The 17,733-nt window shown below is 39.2% G+C and overlaps 1 protein-coding gene across 1 annotated transcript in view; it reads left to right on the top strand.

Annotated features, from left to right (window-relative positions):
* The window catches only part of PPM1H (protein phosphatase, Mg2+/Mn2+ dependent 1H), a 128,030-nt gene that overhangs the window by 40,778 nt on the left and 69,519 nt on the right, over positions 1-17,733 (top strand). The window contains exon 2 of the mRNA XM_015627289.3: positions 14,388-14,556. Coding sequence (XP_015482775.1) covers positions 14,388-14,556 — 169 coding nt within the window. The remainder of the gene's footprint in view (positions 1-14,387; positions 14,557-17,733) is intronic.

Genomic DNA, 17,733 nt, shown 5'->3' with positions numbered 1-17,733 from the left:
TTGTTAATATGTAGTAAAAATGATCAGTCGTACCTTAATCAAGACAATTTTGAAGGTCTGTGTTGACTATTGAGGACTAACTATAATAATTCTTTTGTTCAATTTTTTTAATTGTGATATTTAAAGCCCAGTTGAAGGCCACTGTGGAGTCATAGGCAGATAAAAATGCTGGAAGCACAGAAGTCTAATGGATACAATTATCATTGTAGCTCTCTTTGCACTAATTATTGAGGCTATTCAAAATGTAATTGGGCATGAAGTTTTGTCGGTAGAGGCAAAAATTCTACTGAATGTTTGGCTTGTGTTCAAAACATACCATATCCTAAGAGAATATTAGTTGGTATATTTCACAGCACATTGTATTCTTGTCTGTTAGCTGATGAAAGAAATGGCAAAAAAAGGTGTTATACTGTGAAGCCAACTACCAACTAGAAAATCAGAGGAGTAAAAGTGAGGAAACCCATAGGCTGAGACAAAGACAGTTTAACAAGGAGAGCAAAAGCTGAACATGCAAGCGAAACAAAACAGGGAATTAAAGGACCGCTTCCCTTGGGTGGGCAGGTGCTCAGCCAGCTCCAGGAGAGCAGGGCCTCATCACATGTAATGATTACTGGGGAAGACAAATGACATCAGACATCCCCCATCTTCTTTCCTTCAATTTAAGTACTGAGCATGATGTCACATTGTCTGGAACATCTCTTTGGCCAGTTTGGGTCACCTGTCCAAGATGTCTCCTCCCAGGTGACAGGGAACAATACTCCCCCCAGTCTCTTCCCCAACACTGCCGTACAAAAGGCAGAAAAGGCCTTGTCTTCATTTTGTTCTCAGCAATAACAAACCAAAAAAAAAAAAAAAAAAAACAAAAAAAAAAACCAACCAAAAAAAAAAAACCACCAACAAAAACCCCCTCTGTTATTATCACTGTATTCAGCACAAATCCAAAACATAACCCCATACTAGGGGCTCTGTGAAGCAAGTTCTCTCTTCCCCATCAAAACCATCATAAGTAAGCATTTCGATTTTTGTTTTCCTGTCCTTGTAGTTAAGTTTGTGCTGGTAAGCAGCAGATAAATCAGGGGTGGGGGAAGTACTGTTGTCATAGAGGTAAGGAAACAGTGCAGTGAAGTTTTTGTATGCATATATAAATGGGAAAGATGGCATACTTACTGCTTAATCCCCTGACCTTCCATTGATGGAGTCACAAATGCATTTTAGATTCATTGGCTAGTTATGGTCTAAAAAGTACATTAAATCCAGAAGACTGGGCAAAGTTTAATGCATGTGGAAGTAAGAGGATTAAGCAATTTTAGTAATTTTTTTGCTGTAATTGAAAAAACCATGCCTTCTTAAGCAGAAACATTACTTGCAAAACAACAACAACAAAAGGCGATGCAATTGTCCTTCAGCATCCAGCCTCTTGGAAAAGCCTCTTCCCTTCATAAAAGGGAAAAGAAGTGCCAGCCAGAATAAATTTCACAAGAAGGGAAGGAATCACACAGAGACATATTTGTCTAAGCTCAAGTGATAAAATGTGATTAACTGAGACTGGAGCAACCACTGAGGTTGGAGCATGCACCACATACACTAGGAGACCATGAAGCACAAAGTGGACCATTCTTTTGGCATTGACTTGGTAGTGTGTGGTCCCAGTACTACAGCAGGAGAGTAATGTTCCTTTAAAAAGTGTTCAGTAAAGTATGTAAATAGCTCTTCTTGCTGCCTGCTGTCTACTCCAAAATGCTACCTTGGAGTTCTTACGCATCAGGGACAGAGCGGCTGTGCTAAGGCCGTTCTGAAGATGCTTCAGAAACTGATTTTTGTTTTGTTCCAGTTTATGAATGGAAGTAGATCATAAGGACTGCGGGCTGTCAGGTTGGCAGGTTGGCATCTTCCTTTCCTGTTGGCACCACCATCCTCCAGTGGGTAGGGGAGCAGATAGACATATTTGCAGACTGGTTTCTTTGCAGACCTAAATGGGCAACTTTGCCCTGAGTGTATAATGCTGCTCTGGAAGCGGTCAGGCAGTGTGCCTTCACTCAGATGCCCTTCTTTCACTTGTTTCATCCTGTGAGGCCACACAATTTTTAATGTATGTGTTAAAGGAGAGATCTGTGTAACAGTACGCAGTGTGACAGGAGACACCTTTGCCCCTACTGCAACCACTCTCCATTCTATGGAAGAACCTATTTCTTCTACTCCAAATCACTTCTTTATAAGACTGAATTTTGTGCTTACTGATATAGTCAATATTTTAGAGAAATTGATTTTTTTTTTAATGCTTGCTTTTTAATTTTTTTCCTTTTCCTTTCCAGTAGCGGAAGACTCCTCTGTGCTTCAAATCTTTCTTTTCTAATTGCCATGCTGATTACTTGTGTATTCTGTGGGGCATTTTATTTCAACACTCGGAGATTGTATTTCTTAATCTTTGCATGGTAAATAAAATGTGTCCTAATCAAATAAGTTTATCCCTGTAAAAATATACATATGGGGTATATATATCTATATATCTATATGTATATATGTATATATAGATATATCTGTTTATGCATGTCTTCAAAGCATTAAGGAAGTATGGTGCTTTAACTGGTTCAGGAAACACTAATTTTGTACAGTAGGTGGTGTGATTGTATTTTGTGATTATTTGAGTCTGTGGAGTAAATCTCCTTTTTCAGAACTGAAGAATTACCCCTACCCTTGAAACACACACTCTGATGAGAAAAGGTTGGTATTCTGAGCTGGTTGATGGGTAGAGGGAAGGAAAATTATACTGACGTCAGTTAAAAGTGTGGGACAGCTTATGCATTGCTTTGAAGATGATGCACCAGCTCTTTGTGCCCCCCCCCCTTTTTTTTTTGTGTGTGGCAGTTGAACAGCCATCACTTAATGCTGCTGGAGGTGTTTTGTCCTTGGCAAATGATTTGCAAATCCTTTGCTGCCGCTTGTTGATCATTTTGAATTGAGAGCAGATTAATTATTTTCCCTACTAGTAGTGTTGGCCTCTTAATAAGAGCTATCCAGCTTTTTGTGCCTATCTAAATATCCTGTGCTCAAGGACTCCAAATGTATATATCTAGGTAGTGTGCAAATGTCTAAATATAGCAATAATAATATCTAGCTTTCTTCTTTTCAGTCACCAGAAGAAATTGTTGGATACATTTCCATGTGTGTGGAGTATGGACTGAGATAAGTCTATATTGATGTCTGTTTCAGTATTAATTTCTGACATCTCCCTGGTACTTTCAGAAGAGGAGAAATCCTTCTTATGAAAAGGTCTCTGAGCTTGTCTTTGGTCCCTGATTGTGGGTTGGGCTTTTTCCCTGTTATGCTAGAGAATATGTAGCTCTCAGCCCCTTTCTGAGCTGCCAACTTTCTGTTCCACTGAAGTTACTTCTGGCTCCAGTCCCAGTATTTGTGGGGAACAATAGATCCCATTTTAGCCTATACAGATTTAATTGCTGTGAATAAGGTTGACAATTATCTTCTTTGGAGTCTGAAAATTCCACCAGCTGTTTTAGATGCATTTAAATAGTTACACCATGCTAAACTCACATATTGCATCAGGAACTATAAGGCAAATATGTCCTTGGCCTTTATTTTAAAAGTAATTTTTGCTGCATTTATTTCTGTTTCTTCTGCCTTGCTTTAAACCCTAATTCTCTGCTTTGGGTGGCATTATTAGTCATACCAAAGGGCTTACATATCAAAGATGCAATTTGAGGAAAATGCATTTCAAATAGCAAAAAAACTTATTGAAAGAGAAGTTGACAGGCTTTTTGGGTTTTTTTTTTGGGTTTTTTGTTTGGTTTTTTTGGGTTTTTTTGGTTGGAGTTTTTGTTTGTTTGTATATTTGTTTTGCTCCCTCCACCCTCAGAAGCTCAGGCATGTAAGTGGGAATCATCTGACCATGTGCTGACAACCTGCTGTGTCAGTGTCTAGGCTCAGCTTTATCACCCAAGAAGAGGAAGACACATTTCATGCTATGTAAACAACTAAAATAGGTCAGATGAATCATGCCCCCAGATGTCTTCTTTCTCTTTAGCTAATCACCCAGACTTAATAAGCAGACTTAGCTGTCTGCACCGTAGGTAGACATCTGACTAGTTCTCACTCTGGGGACCATACTTGTCACAGCAGTCACATGTGGGTGACTAGACACATGTAGACATGAAAGAAGATTAAAAGTGCTTGGCTTCTTGATGCAGAGCTACTGCCAGTGCCAAGGTGAAGGTCCTCTGGGCTCATCTCCTTGAAACCAAAGACAAACCTGAGTGGATTTTCCCAGAAAAGAGACGTATCAGTACTCGATGTTCACAGTTAGATACCACTGAACTGGGGTGCACTGTCTCTTTCTCATTACTAGCTTCCTAGACTCCTAAGATACAGCTTCATAGCTTTCTTTTTCAGAAATGTTAGATGGGACTTCTCATCCCTGTTATCTGCTATTTTTACCTTCATATTGTCTCTTCAGTCTCGCTGTGGAAATACATTGATTTGGATTAAAAAAAAAAAAATCATTTCATTACACAGGTGTCCCTTTGGGGTAGCACACTGTTATATGAAGGTGGAGGTTGCTTATATTGGGAAAGCCAAGAGAGGGGGATACTTGAAGTTTGCTTTTCACCCTTTGCCTGAGAAGTTGTCTCTTGCTAATTTTACAGGTTATTCAGTTGCTGAATTCTGTGGGTTTTCCTTCCAGTCTGAATACATACTTTAATATTTATTTTATTTATTTAGAATCTCATCTAAAGGTGTATAAATTCAAACTTCCAATTTCACTCTTTGCCTTTGTGCATATTTCACAGCTTTATGCAGCTTATAATTTCTGAAAGCAAGTTGTTCCTTGGTGTAGCAGAAGGCTAGGGACACTCTAATACTTTATTATATTCTATACATGTTTTTACAGATCTTGACACAGTTTTAATTTTCAGTAGTCTGAGTGGCCTGGAGGGGTTTACATGGAAGTTGCAGTAGTCAGTTGGTTCTGGTGTTGACTTTGTTCTCGTTTAGACCTCTCTGGGATTGCATGTGCCTTTGGTCACACTGTGCAGGATCTACCCCATCAGGGCTGCTTAAGTTTGTGTCAAGCTATGCAGTCTTGTCTAGGCCTCTTTGGGCACAAGTGATTCTCCTTTGTTATAGTGCTTTTTGAAGTATTCGATGTTCGCCCTACTTACTGTGTTTGTGCTAAGTATTTGGCAGTCTGTAGGCTTTCCAGTGTGCCTGTTGCATGTACAAGTGAAAACTTGGATCAAGCCTTTTTAGGTGCTTGTACTATTGACTTTGGAAAGGGTAAGGTTTGTAGTGGAGGCAGATTGCACAGCACAAGTAGAAGAAATAGCAGCGCTGGAGAAGCGTGACCTTTCAGACTTCACAGGGTGTCAGTGAGTTGTTCATGCTCAGGGCAACTCCTGTGCACACATCAGGTAAGATAAGCCTCTTGTGCTTTGCTCCCTCTGCATTCCCTCAGGGACATGGTCCTGGACACCTGTTCTAGGTGACCCTGCTTGAGCAGGGCTTTGGACCAGATGATCTCCAGAGGACACTCCCAAGCTCTGGTTCTCTCGTTTTGCACCTTCCAAAACTTCTTAACCTTGTTAAGCCTCCCCTGCTCCTGGGTGGAACACATCTCTTCATCCCACTCCCTGCAAGGACAGAAGGAGCCTTTGGTGGAAATTTACCCTGAGGTTGTGGCATACCATGTTAGTAGATGTTGTGCATACCCTAGAGCTTCAGTACCTTCCCTCTGGATAAAGATGTGGCTGGAGAAGACACCCTTGACTCCAAGCTGTGTGCATGCACACAATCACACAGAGCCAGATACTCACTGCTCACTGCTTTTTTCCTGCTCTTGGGTAGAAATTCTGCATTTGGCTATCGTTCTTCTTTTACTGGCACTGATTTTACCAGGGTTTCTATGTAGACTTTCACTCTAAATTAACATTGCACCTGAAAAATTTCATCTGTGATGGCTGAACAACTGGGCAAAGATATTAAGCATTTTTACCTATATTACATGAAAAATAAGTGTTTTCAATTACATAATATTTAACTGAATTTTGTGTAACTTGCGTGAGGAACACCACAGGTTTTTGTTTAGAAGTGTTTGTGTTCAGGTTTATATGAAATATATGTTAAAGTACTGCAAAATTTTCTTAATCCTCTTTTGCTTTAATTTCTGTAACTTTTTTATACTTCAAGTTTAGGAAAGCTAATTTTGGAATTGATTGTTAGTGCCAAGAGGAATAAATTAATGATCACTACAAAAGTTTTGATGAATCATGGTCTATCAAGATTAAGGGAGCTGCCATTTTTTGGTAATCTTTTTTTTTCAGGCTCAGGATTGCTGATATTTCATTGGTTTGCATTTAGCTTCTATTTCAACAGCTTCAAAGATGAGGTCTAGGAATGCAATTTTAGTAACAGAAGTAAAAGACTGGGTTTTGTGGCACATTTCTATGGCAAAGAGTCATTGGAGTGGTTTTTGCACATGGTCCCTTCCTGCAGATCTGCCAGCTAATGTTCTCCCAGAGGAAAAGTGATGAATGTAAAACTCCAGCAGCAGAGTGTAGTTTTCCTTTAATTATTAAAAATTACCAGCATATGAGTGACTCTGAATTAATGTCCTACTTGTGATACTAAAGCTGTATGTAATGTTTTCTTTTTTTTTTTTCTTTTTTACTCCCCTTTGCCTGGCATATGTGTGCTTCCATACATACACAGTCTCTATAATGACTTTTAAGAAAAAATTAGAAGATTGTCTTCTTTCAGGTTATGGGGGCTTCAAGTACCTGCTGCAGTAGAGGGATATTGTGAATAAGGCATTAGTGTGTATCTGTGGAAATTTGTACCTTCTCTGTCACACTTGCAGAGATTATATTTGGGCTAAATTCAGTTGACAGCTGTATAAAAGGGATTAGTACTGTCACTGCTCATCTCTTGGGGTTAACTTTCACACATGCTAAATATGAGAGATAATTTTTTTCAAAGCTTGGACCAGTTTTGCATAAGCCATTTATCTTGATTTCTCTTAACCCTGAAGCTGAGACTGCAGTCTACAGCATCACAGTCTAAAGATGTGGGATTTACTGCATTACTTCAAGCACATAATTTGCTTCACTGTAAGCATAAGGAGAACTTTTATTTGCATGTAATTGGCATTTCTGTAAGGAAGAAAGGGTTTATTTTAGATATGCTTTCAAAAGTAGAACTTCAGGGAAGAAACTGAGGAGGAGAGAGAAGTAGTCTTCTGTTTTCTTCATGCATCCTTGTCATATGCATATTCATTTGAAAGTCTAAAAGAAAACAAAAATATGAGGTCAATTCAAATTGAGCTTTTGGTTGGGGTTTGGTGTAGTAGTAGTAGTTGGTGGTATAGTAGTGCTGAGCTTGTGGACAGAGTGAATATTTCTGAAACCCAGATGCCCCTTGCTGTAGCAATTAGAGGCAGGTTGCTTTTCCTTAGCTTTTCATCATCTTAACTGGAATGATTTCTGTATTTGTTGCATAACTCTGTGGGGACAGTTGAATCTCATGTGTAACCATTTTATCAGACTGTGTCTTGCTGTGGTGCCATCCTTATGAGGGATGTCATGGTAAAGATTATATTCAGCCTCACATGCAGAAGGTGGTGTACAGTTCATGGGAACTGACATAGAAGTGGCTGCTTTTCCTTTGCATTAGTGCGAAAGTAATGGCAGAAATTTGGTTCCCATCTTGAATGTGAGATCTAGGATAGATGCAAAAACATGATAAAGGATATTCCTGTAGAAGGGGTCCATTTGTTTTCACTACTATTTAGAGGTTTTTTAATGTCTTCTGCTTTAATTTGAAGCTGCAAACATATCACACCAGCCAAAGCTGGTAAGCATTAGCAACAACATAATAATGTTAGAATGTGGTAACATAATATTATAACATAATAACATAAGGTAAGCTTTATCAGCAAAAAAAAAATTCTAGAAAAATCTAATAATACATAAAAATCTCATAGTTTTTGTGCAAATGTATTCATCTGGAGGCTGACTTTACCACACTGAATGTGCTGTATTCATATAAGAAGCATAACCTGAAGTACTTTCAAGGCAACTTCTTCCTGAATACCATGGAAATAAGTTCAGGCCCATTTTCCCCAGATTAGCAGGATTTGAGAACTTAACTGTTGGAGAGAAGAAGAAAAAGGTCCAAGTGTGTTAGTGGAAACTGGACTAGAGGGACTTGGGTCAACACAAAGTTGTTTATTCTCATTGTCTTCTGGGTCTCTTGCTTATATTTCAGCAAGCATTGAACAGCCAGGTAAAGTTGCTTTAAATATGGATGATGAGCAGTCTGACCTGGCATTCTCTGCAATTGTCCTTTGTGGGAAATAAATGGTGGTTCTCTTACAGTGTCAAATTAATCTTTGCTTTTGCAACCTCTTGCCCCATTCTGATAGCTAGACAGCTGAAGAAGTGAGGAAGAAGAATTTGGCAAGCACTATTGCCAGCTGTGGCCGAGACTGCTCAGCTCTGAAGTGAGGCCATGCTTAACCACCTTTGTATCCCACTGGTCTGGCTCAGCATTCACTCGGAGCTCACTGTCCCTTGGTTTTCTTCTGCAATAGCTGCATGCTAATTATCAAAAAGAGCTGCCTCCCCCTGTGTAGTGCTCACAGAGCTTGCTCATTCCTGCAGTGACCTACAGCTGTTTTGTTCCTGGCAGTCACTTAGTATTTTATCTTTCTTTGGAAAGGGTAGCTGGGTGGTGTGCTGCATTGTAGCATTTTGGGAATTCCATACAAATAACATCAAAGGGACTTCCCTTTCAAGATGTCATTAGCTTCAGCCCAAAGACAAGCTGTATTACCAGGTTGTGATCATTTACACTGAACATTACACTGAAGTGTGGTAAATTTCCAGCATAAATGCTGTTATACTTTGCCTATTTTAATCCCATATTAGTTCTTATTAGCTTGATGGGTGTCATAGCTACTAGCTGGGCCTCAAAGTGAACTTGGCCTACTATACCAGTGTAATTGCTCGTATTTTTACAACACATCATTGCAAGATTTCATGGCTAAATATTCATTATTAATTAAATATTAAATATTAATATTAATTCTTCTTCCTTGATTAATAAAATGTAAGTTTTATTTAACCCCATGGATTTAGAGAACTGATTCATGTCTGGCCTCAATTTCTGCCTGCAGTGGACAATACTACTGAGTGCTTTGGTTTTGACATGCACACTGTTACAGTAATGAATGAATGGAACTGTTTAGGCTGCTTGAAAAGCTGCCTTTCATCTGAGGGAGGAGGTGAACAGCTAGAAGAAAATCTCTTTCAAGTTGATTGCCAGTGCAGAAATAAATCACATGTGGGTGAAAGGGAGGAAACAGACACCTACCTGGAAATCTAAGACTGTAAGTGAGATGTCACAAAAAAAAGCAGCGGCATCTACTCACACGCTTATCCATTAAGGCGGAAAAAAAATAAAAAGGTGGGAGGTTGAAGTAAAGCCAGCCACACTTCTGTGAAAGTTGTTTTATTTATGTTATCTTTAATCGTCATTCTAAGACTGTTGAAATTATAGCACAAAACTAGGAATGTATTGTTTGTTGTCTGTACTTATAGTATTCATTCATGAGGGTTACTTCTGTGTTACTAGTTGGGTTGGATGCAAGCTGGTGTCATGCAGCTGTTGAGTGGTGTGTGAGTGCCACAGCTGGTAAGAAGAGAGGCTGGCTGTAGCTCCTCTGAGGGGAGAAGGGCTTTGTGCTTCCTGATGAATGGATTCATTCAGAGTCAAAACAAAAACAGGTGTCCACTCCTAATCTGAAACCCCAAAGGAAGGTAGAAGTGAAAATTGCAGTGTACCACAAGCTGCCTATGGATATATCTTTTTATTTCTAGCTCTTCTTTACTTGCTAGCCCTGAGGAACTTTTGCATTTGTATTGGATTAAAGTTTGTGGAGCAAATGAGCATGGGTTCCCCAAGTAAAAACATCTTTTAGGGCATGTTACAAGCAAAGTTCCTTCACTGCAGCTCATAAATTGTTTGAAGCTTCTATTGTGGGCTATATTTTTCTCCAAGTGGGTAAGGCAGCTGCATTGGGGATTTTTTTGGTGGGTAAAATTTTCCTGCTGCAGCACAGCTTGGAATTGTGGGTGACTGCAACTTAATGTAATATCAAAGAGTATGGTATAGGAACAAATAAAACACTCAAAGAGAATATGCTGGTATTGATGCAAAAAAAAAGGAAAAAAAAAAAAAGAGGAATGAGTAGAAATGCTTCAAAAGTCTGAAGCTTTTATTTTTGGTTTGTGTTTGTTTGTGGTTTGTTTTGGATGGTTTTGGGGTGCTTTTTGAAACTATCAAAGCCTGTTTTGGATTTGTTTACCAGGCCTATTTTGGTTCTCTTAAGATAAACTTAGGATTTTGCAATCAGTGATCCTGGCACAGAACTTTGAGCTCTGCTTGTTGAGACAAGAATAGAAGAACAGTGTGACCTGCATTTCTATCTAGTTAGATGGGCTTCGGGGTCTCACGAGATACCAAGAGAATCCTAATTGTGAGGCAAACAAACTAGCTGGTTCCTATCTGGTGGATTTGCTTTTAGCTGAGGACATGTGTAAGATTAAGACTCATGAAATAATGTAATATCCATCAAGATTGATGCAGGTACTTCAGCTATGACCAAAGCCCACCAGCTGACTGTGCAGGCTTCAGGAAGCTCCTGTTTGGAAAGCAGGGTAGGTTTTTACTACTCTATACCTCAAACTAAACTTTAGGATTTTTTTAATGTGTTTGACACAGTACAGACAGCAAATTCTGTAAGAAGAGGGACATCTGATCTAGATATATTATTTAGATTGAACGTTACAAAAGATTGGATAGGAGATATATGGGTATTGGGGAGAGGAGGAAAAGGATGGCAAGGAGTTGATCATCAATAGGTCTAATCAGTGTCTTGAGAAATTTGAAGGAGAGAACAAAAGGAGGAATTCATGTGTCTAAGTAAGCTAGAGAATTATGTAGGCCTCAGTCTTCTAATTTTAAACTATTTTTTTTCTGTGCATTATTATACATATTAACAATAAAATGAAATTGAAATTATTGGTGCTGTTTTATAGCATTTTGTTCACTTTATGAGTGGACAACTTATATTTTAAGTTAGATAGAAAATACACAGGGGCAATCTTTGGAAGCTGAGGTACTTCATCAGTGGAGGAGGGGCAGATTATTCCGTAAAAAATTCCAGAGGTCTAAGTTAGAGTTGCCTTTTGGTGATATGAATATTTTGTTAGTACTTCTTTGTTATTTGTATAAGCAGCTTAGATGTGATTTTTGTTCCGGTAAGTTGCAGTCTGGGAGAGCAAGGAGGAAAAACAGCAGTGAAATCAGCATTGGAAAGCTGGTTGAAAGAATTGCCTGGAGAAGGGATTTAGGAAACTGCAGAAAGAAAAGAATTTCAAAAGTCAGCAATGACAGAGCTGTTTGAAGCTGACTGGATGTTACCAGCTTCTGTGCTTGGCATCAGGCACCAACACACAGTACAAAATTTGAAATTAAAAATCATGGGGCTTCACTGGAGCAGTTTTCCAGTACTTGCCTGGGAGATGGGATATGAAAGTACAAGATTGCCTGTGTCAGGAAAAAAACAGCTTTTGCTGTCTAGACCCTGTATTACTTGATAGGATCCATAAGCACCATTTTGACATTATGATGATTTCAGGCCTTCACAAGGAACAAAATATACTTAATCCTTTGATGAAGAAAGAAAAACTGAAATTCTTGGAGATACAGTTGATTTCTTGGAGAGCACCATTCCTCCCTCCTCAATACACTGACACCCCAACTCCCATGTCTACTCAGTATTCAGTCTTGCCAGGTTCCTTTTGATCATATCCTCTTCTGGCAAGGTACTTGGAACACAATTTCAACTCCAGGTGTTTTGTGATAGCTGATTGTCAAGCCAGTCTGTTGGGTCACTTTGTCCTCATAGTCTTTCTAATGTGTTCAGTGCATTGACAAACTTTCTTCATAGGAGCTTTATAAAATGATAATATTGTGCATAACCTGACATGTCAGTAAACATCAGAACATCTTCCACCATGCAAGTCCTGAAGTCCATCACTAAGCTCAGAAACCAGGGCAGCTCTAAGAGTTCAATGACTTTTGTAAGGAACATAAGTGGTAGGAAAGCAGCCAGGTTTGTAAGGAGTAACTTTTGTCTCTTACTTGTCTTCTGCTTCTTTTTAAAAATAGGACTGAAAACAGCAGCATCAGTAAGGAGGCTGATCAGCTAAACTGAATATTGATTAGTTCCTGATGTGATAAAACTACATTTTCTCTGCTGCTGCAATATTTTAATCATGCTTGTAGCATTTCAAACTGAACAGGTCTTGGTCAGCCGATTTAAATGCTTTGGCATTTATGATTTTGTCATGTGTGCTGTGTCTTCTGCCCTTCCCCCCCACCTCCCCGACACTTTCCCCCCATTTTTGAATACATGCTTCTACTTTTCCTAATGTCAGGAAAACGAGAGCTTTTAGACTGGAAGCTTACTGCATCTCAGTATTTGATCTGCAATTGCCTAAAGGTTAAGTGCTATAGGGAATGAATGGTTAAACTGCTCACAAGTGCCTTGCAACTAATTGCTGCTTCATCTCTGCTCACTGTGTTTTGCAAAATAATTTTATCCACAATTAGCGTTTATTTTCAAGACATACTTGCAAACAGATGGTGGTATTGTGCATATAGGTAGACTGCAATGTGTAGCATTTAGCACTGTAAGGAAACTCTGCATTTCTGAAAGCAGTTAACTGCAGTGGACATATATTTTCTTTTTAAAAAGACTTTTTTTTCCTATTCAGAGGGAGGAATACTCATTTGCATGGCACAGCATCATATTGCTCCTTGGAAGTGAAAAAGAATGCCTTACCTTTAAGCAGAGCTGAAACAGACCTGGTATTTCAGCAAGAGCAAGCAAGCTAGGATTCCCTGCAAGCCTTCCTTTGATTTTTGTTTTCTTTTCATTTCAACAGCCTTTAGCAAGTATTTTCCTATTGTGTAAAGTTTTACTGTAATGAAAACATTAGAGTTCAAAAGTCAGGTATGTCTTGAACTTGCCATTAGGATCATGATGTGCCTTCAAGCTGTTTTAGTTTCTGGGGAGGCAGCGGTTGTTTCTAAAGACTTTGTGTGCCTGATATGAAACTCAGTGCTTATCCAGTTGTGGAAATACTGTCTCTGAGTATCGGTCAATTTGTTGACCCAAACCTTACAGTAAAGAGAAGTGGGTGTATAGTGTTTGTGGAAGAAGACATGCTTGCATAAAGTCACAGTGTCTCTGCTTGCTTGGATCAAGACATTGTTCCGTCTTGCATAGATTTTCCCCTTGTGAACTCAGGGCTGTCAACCGATGCAAAACTGGTCAGTTTGTGATGAGATTCTCATGTAAAAAGTGGAAAATGTGTTTGAGCTTGACTGTTCTGAGACTGATGATAGTAACCACAGTATTTTGGTTAGCACAGGCTTCTGATTAAGATCTTAAAAACTTGGTAGCATAGCTGTTATTTCAGCCTCATGACTGATCAAAGGGAGGAAGCTGTGGTACAAGTCTCAGAATGCCTTTGGCTGTTAAAAGCTTGTACTGAGCTCTTAGTGCTGGGTTTTGCATGCCTGCAGCTCTTAGTGCAAATCTTCTGTTTTCTGCAGGGCAGGTAGGACAGATGACTTGAAGTAGACTTCGAGAGGGCAGGGGGTTATGTTGTGCAGTACTAGAGGGATGTATTTAATATGCATCACTTTATCGCTGTGGTACAAGCAAGCTTGCCTTGCCTGTCGGAGACAAAGCCTTTGCTTTGTATTTCTGTCATAGCATTTCTAGTATATGCCATTTAACAGACTGCCTTTAGCAGTAACAGCTTTGTAGATTCATAGCAAGCATTTTGTTTGTGCAAAGACTTGGAACTTGACAGAATGCACACTCTTAGCCAGCGGATTCATTATTTATAGCAGAGATGCTGACAGGTAGAAAAGCAAATGGGGGTCTCATGTTTCAACTGGGAGGCATATGTGTTATCATTCATCCATAAAGTAGTCCCTTTTTAAAAACAGTATGGTATGCCTAGGGGTGAAATATGCTCATGGAACCTTTGGTTCTTCTTCACATAGTTCTGCAGGAAATGCTTGTTATGTCATGTGTATGTGTACAGAAATAAGCAAGTATGCCTGTGTGTATGTTTGTATCTCTGGGAGGCAGTCAGGTATTTTAATTCAGTCAGTAATTGCAACATGCTGGACTCTGCTTCCATACATCTCGAGTCCCATTGTGAAACACAGATGGAGGCTTCTATGATTTGCTCATCTGGTCACTGTTTTCTTTTTTTGTTTTGCTTTTTTCTTAGGGTAATAAATGCAGGGAAGAGCACGCACAATGAAGATCAAGCCAGCTGTGAAGTCCTCTTTGTCAAGAAAAAAGCTGGAGGCAGTAATTCTACACCAAACAAGAACTCTTCAACAAAACGGAGGTCATCGCTGCCCAATGGAGAAGGTCTCCAGCTGAAAGACAATTCAGTAAGCAAACTTGTGTATCTTGTCAGAGAAGAAACACAAAAAAAATATAAAAGTATGTAGGAATATGGCACTGAAAGGTGTTTTCTGAATATTTCGTAACTTTTCAGTTACCTCTTATTGATTATCTCTGCTTAAATGCAGGACATTTCGCTGTATTTTTCATAGCTCATCTACTTAATTTTTTTTGCATTGAAAAGTGCTCCTTGCATCTAAGATATTTAGTTTAAAGATAGTCAAGGGGATGCTCCTGGATTTTTCTGTTTCATTTCTGAAATACAATGTTGTGAAAATTGAAGATGAAGACAAGGGCTGGAGCATGTCTTCTGTGAGGACAGGCTGTGAGTTGGGGCTGTTCAGCCTTAAGAAGGGAGGCCTCCAGGGAGTCTTTAGACTGGCCATCCAGTACCTAAAGGGAATTGGAGAGGAGCTTTCACAACGTCCTGTAGTGACAAGGGAAGGAGTAAGGACATCAAACTAGTAGAGGGTTTAGATTACATATTAGGCAGAAATTCTTCATTGTGGGGGTGGTGAGGCACTGGAACAGGTTGCCCAGAGAAGTTTGGCCAGGTTGGATGAGATTTTGAGCAGCCTGGTCTAGTGGAAGGTGTTCCTGCCCATGGTAGAGGGGTTGGAACCAGATCATCGTTAAAGTATCTTTCATCCCAAACCATTCTATGGTTCTGTAATTAATACAGAATTAATTTATACAGAAATAATTTATACATGGTGCCACAAAATGACAGGTCAACTTCCATCTGCTCTGAGTTTCGGCACTGTCATGTAGGCACAATTGCACTACATGGAGCTCTGTGGACACTGCATTGGCAGCTGTTTTCACTGTGCCTACACAGGGGTCAGGTAAAGACCTGTATGAACCATATAGGTTAATATAGGCTGTTAAAATGTGTCTTATATCTAAGCCACTAAACCTCATCTTCAGCCAACATTGGAAAGACACCGTGTTCTCTAATTTAATCATCTACTAAAGCAGGATAACCTTCTGGTTTATGCAGGTAGAGTAAGGTCATCCAGCACACAAAATTCAGTGATTTTTGCAGACTGTAGCTTCTCTTATTTGTGTGAAGTGTGGTGTATGCCATACACTTGTCTACTGGCAGTCATCTGCTATTTTTCATCTGTCTTGTTTTCTGACTGGCTAATTACTTCATCTGCTCTTTAAGCATGAGCTCAGTCTCCAGCAGTCATTGATAGTGTATGTTCAATTCCAGCATTTCACCATGTAATACTAAATGCCCTGTCTGAATGTTGATTATGATGTGAATATGCTGCATTCCTGCTGCTGGAGAACACAGGTTGTCCCTAAGAGATAATTAGTTTTTCAGTGGACTGTGTCTATTTTAAATCAGGTGGTGGTTAGCAGTCTGCTTTAGTCTCTCTCCCAGAATTGGCTTGCTGTACCTGATGGCTGCAGGATTCATTGGGGTCCTGAGAAACAAGTATTCCTCTTGTAATGTGTCCCTCCCAGCCTCTTGCTCCTCCAGTTCTGTTTCATACTTCTTTATTGCTGCAGCATTTTCAAACTGACAGATTCTCAGGGTTTGCAAATGGCTCTGTTCTTTCCTCTTTAAAATCTTTCTTTAAATCGTGTTTCAATTCCTGTGTGCTGATATTCCTCATTGTATTCAGACAGTCATGATTTCTTTTTTCAAGTACATTTTTGCAAACTTTTTGTGCCCAGGATTTGCCCAGAACTTTTTGTGCCCAGAACTTGCTGGGACTGGGAGCTCTACATATAGTCATGCAAAGCAAAACAGAATTTGTTTTAATTAACTGTGTTTTTAAAAGCCTTTCCTAGAAAGTCCATGCAACTGCCTGCTGTTGGTTCAGGAAGATGCTTGGTTTCAGGAGTGTATTTAACTTTTGTATGCATTAATTATGTTCCATGAAGCAAACATTTTGCCACAGTGCTTGTTTGTGTGTAGAAAATGCAACAAGACAATTGCCAGTCTCATTGGTCCAGGTAATGGGTTTGTTTGACACTAAGGGTGTCACTGTGCCATGCACACAGGCACACTGCAAAGACGCCTGTGCACACACCAGCCTGGGTGCACACATCTTGACGAGATGTGTGAGAAGAAAAGAGACATGAGATTTGAAGTGAAGAGATAAGAGGTTTGGTCTCATACCACATTAAAGTTTCAGACCTGTTGTGTGAGATACGTGGTCAGGGGCCTCTGCATCTGGGATATGGGCAAATGTAACTGTCCTGAATTTGCTTTTGCATATTTTGGGGACTTGCATGTGACATAAAAATCTTTGTAGCATTGTTCCACAAAGCCCGATTAACTTCCAGTATCAAAAGCTTTTTTGCTCAGGAGCAAAAGCCATGGTTCATCACCTTCTTCAGAAGGAACTTTTTTCCAAACATTAAATAGTCAATAAGATTAGATTGCACTAAAAATATAGGGATCTAAAATAATTTTGATATTAGAAAGGCATCTTAACTAACCTTGATGTTATCCATTGTTACAGTTGTACTGTTGCAGTAATGTAATGGTAGGGTCAATAAACTGCATGTTTTTAAAAGCTGCTCTTTTTATCCATTTGATGTTTCATGATTGTAGGTAAATATCTCCTCAGTAAATATCTACTTACACAGATTTTATGAGAAGAATCTCATGGAATGTTCTGATTTTTCTTTCTCTCTTTGCTAGTGTATTTCCTAGTTTAATTCTGTATCTTTCATCTTGATTTTGGAAGAAACAGCCACTCCCTTTCAAGTTTCTTGAGAGAAACACTTAGTTCAAATCTTCTGTTCTTGATTCTATTTCTGACGTATTTTGACCAAAAAGGAGCATAAGATTGAAAGTCAGGAGCCAGCTGATCCATATAATAGAGTATACTGTTTTCTAGTTACTTGTTACTTTGTTCTTTATATGTTCTGTCTACAGATTTATTTATTTTTCTGCATGGCACTAGAATAAGTGCTGTCACACCTATTATTTAGTTGTGGAAAACCTATATTAGAGTACAGCTTGTGTATTTAATTCTGTAGTATATTTTCCTAAAACAGGCAGCATATTCCTGGAGAAAGTTTTCTACTAGAGGGCAGTCTTACACTAGCAGTTAGTAGGATTTTTTCCTTGCTACATCTTTTGTTGGTTGAATAGATCTAAAAAGAGGGAGGAAAAAAGCACATGTTTATGTTGTGTCATG

This window comes from Parus major, chromosome 1A, assembly GCF_001522545.3.
Source record: "Parus major isolate Abel chromosome 1A, Parus_major1.1, whole genome shotgun sequence".
Taxonomy (NCBI): Eukaryota; Metazoa; Chordata; class Aves; order Passeriformes; family Paridae; genus Parus; species Parus major.
The sequence above is the reverse complement of the archived record's forward strand: the minus strand, read 5'-3'. Positions and strand labels throughout refer to the sequence as shown.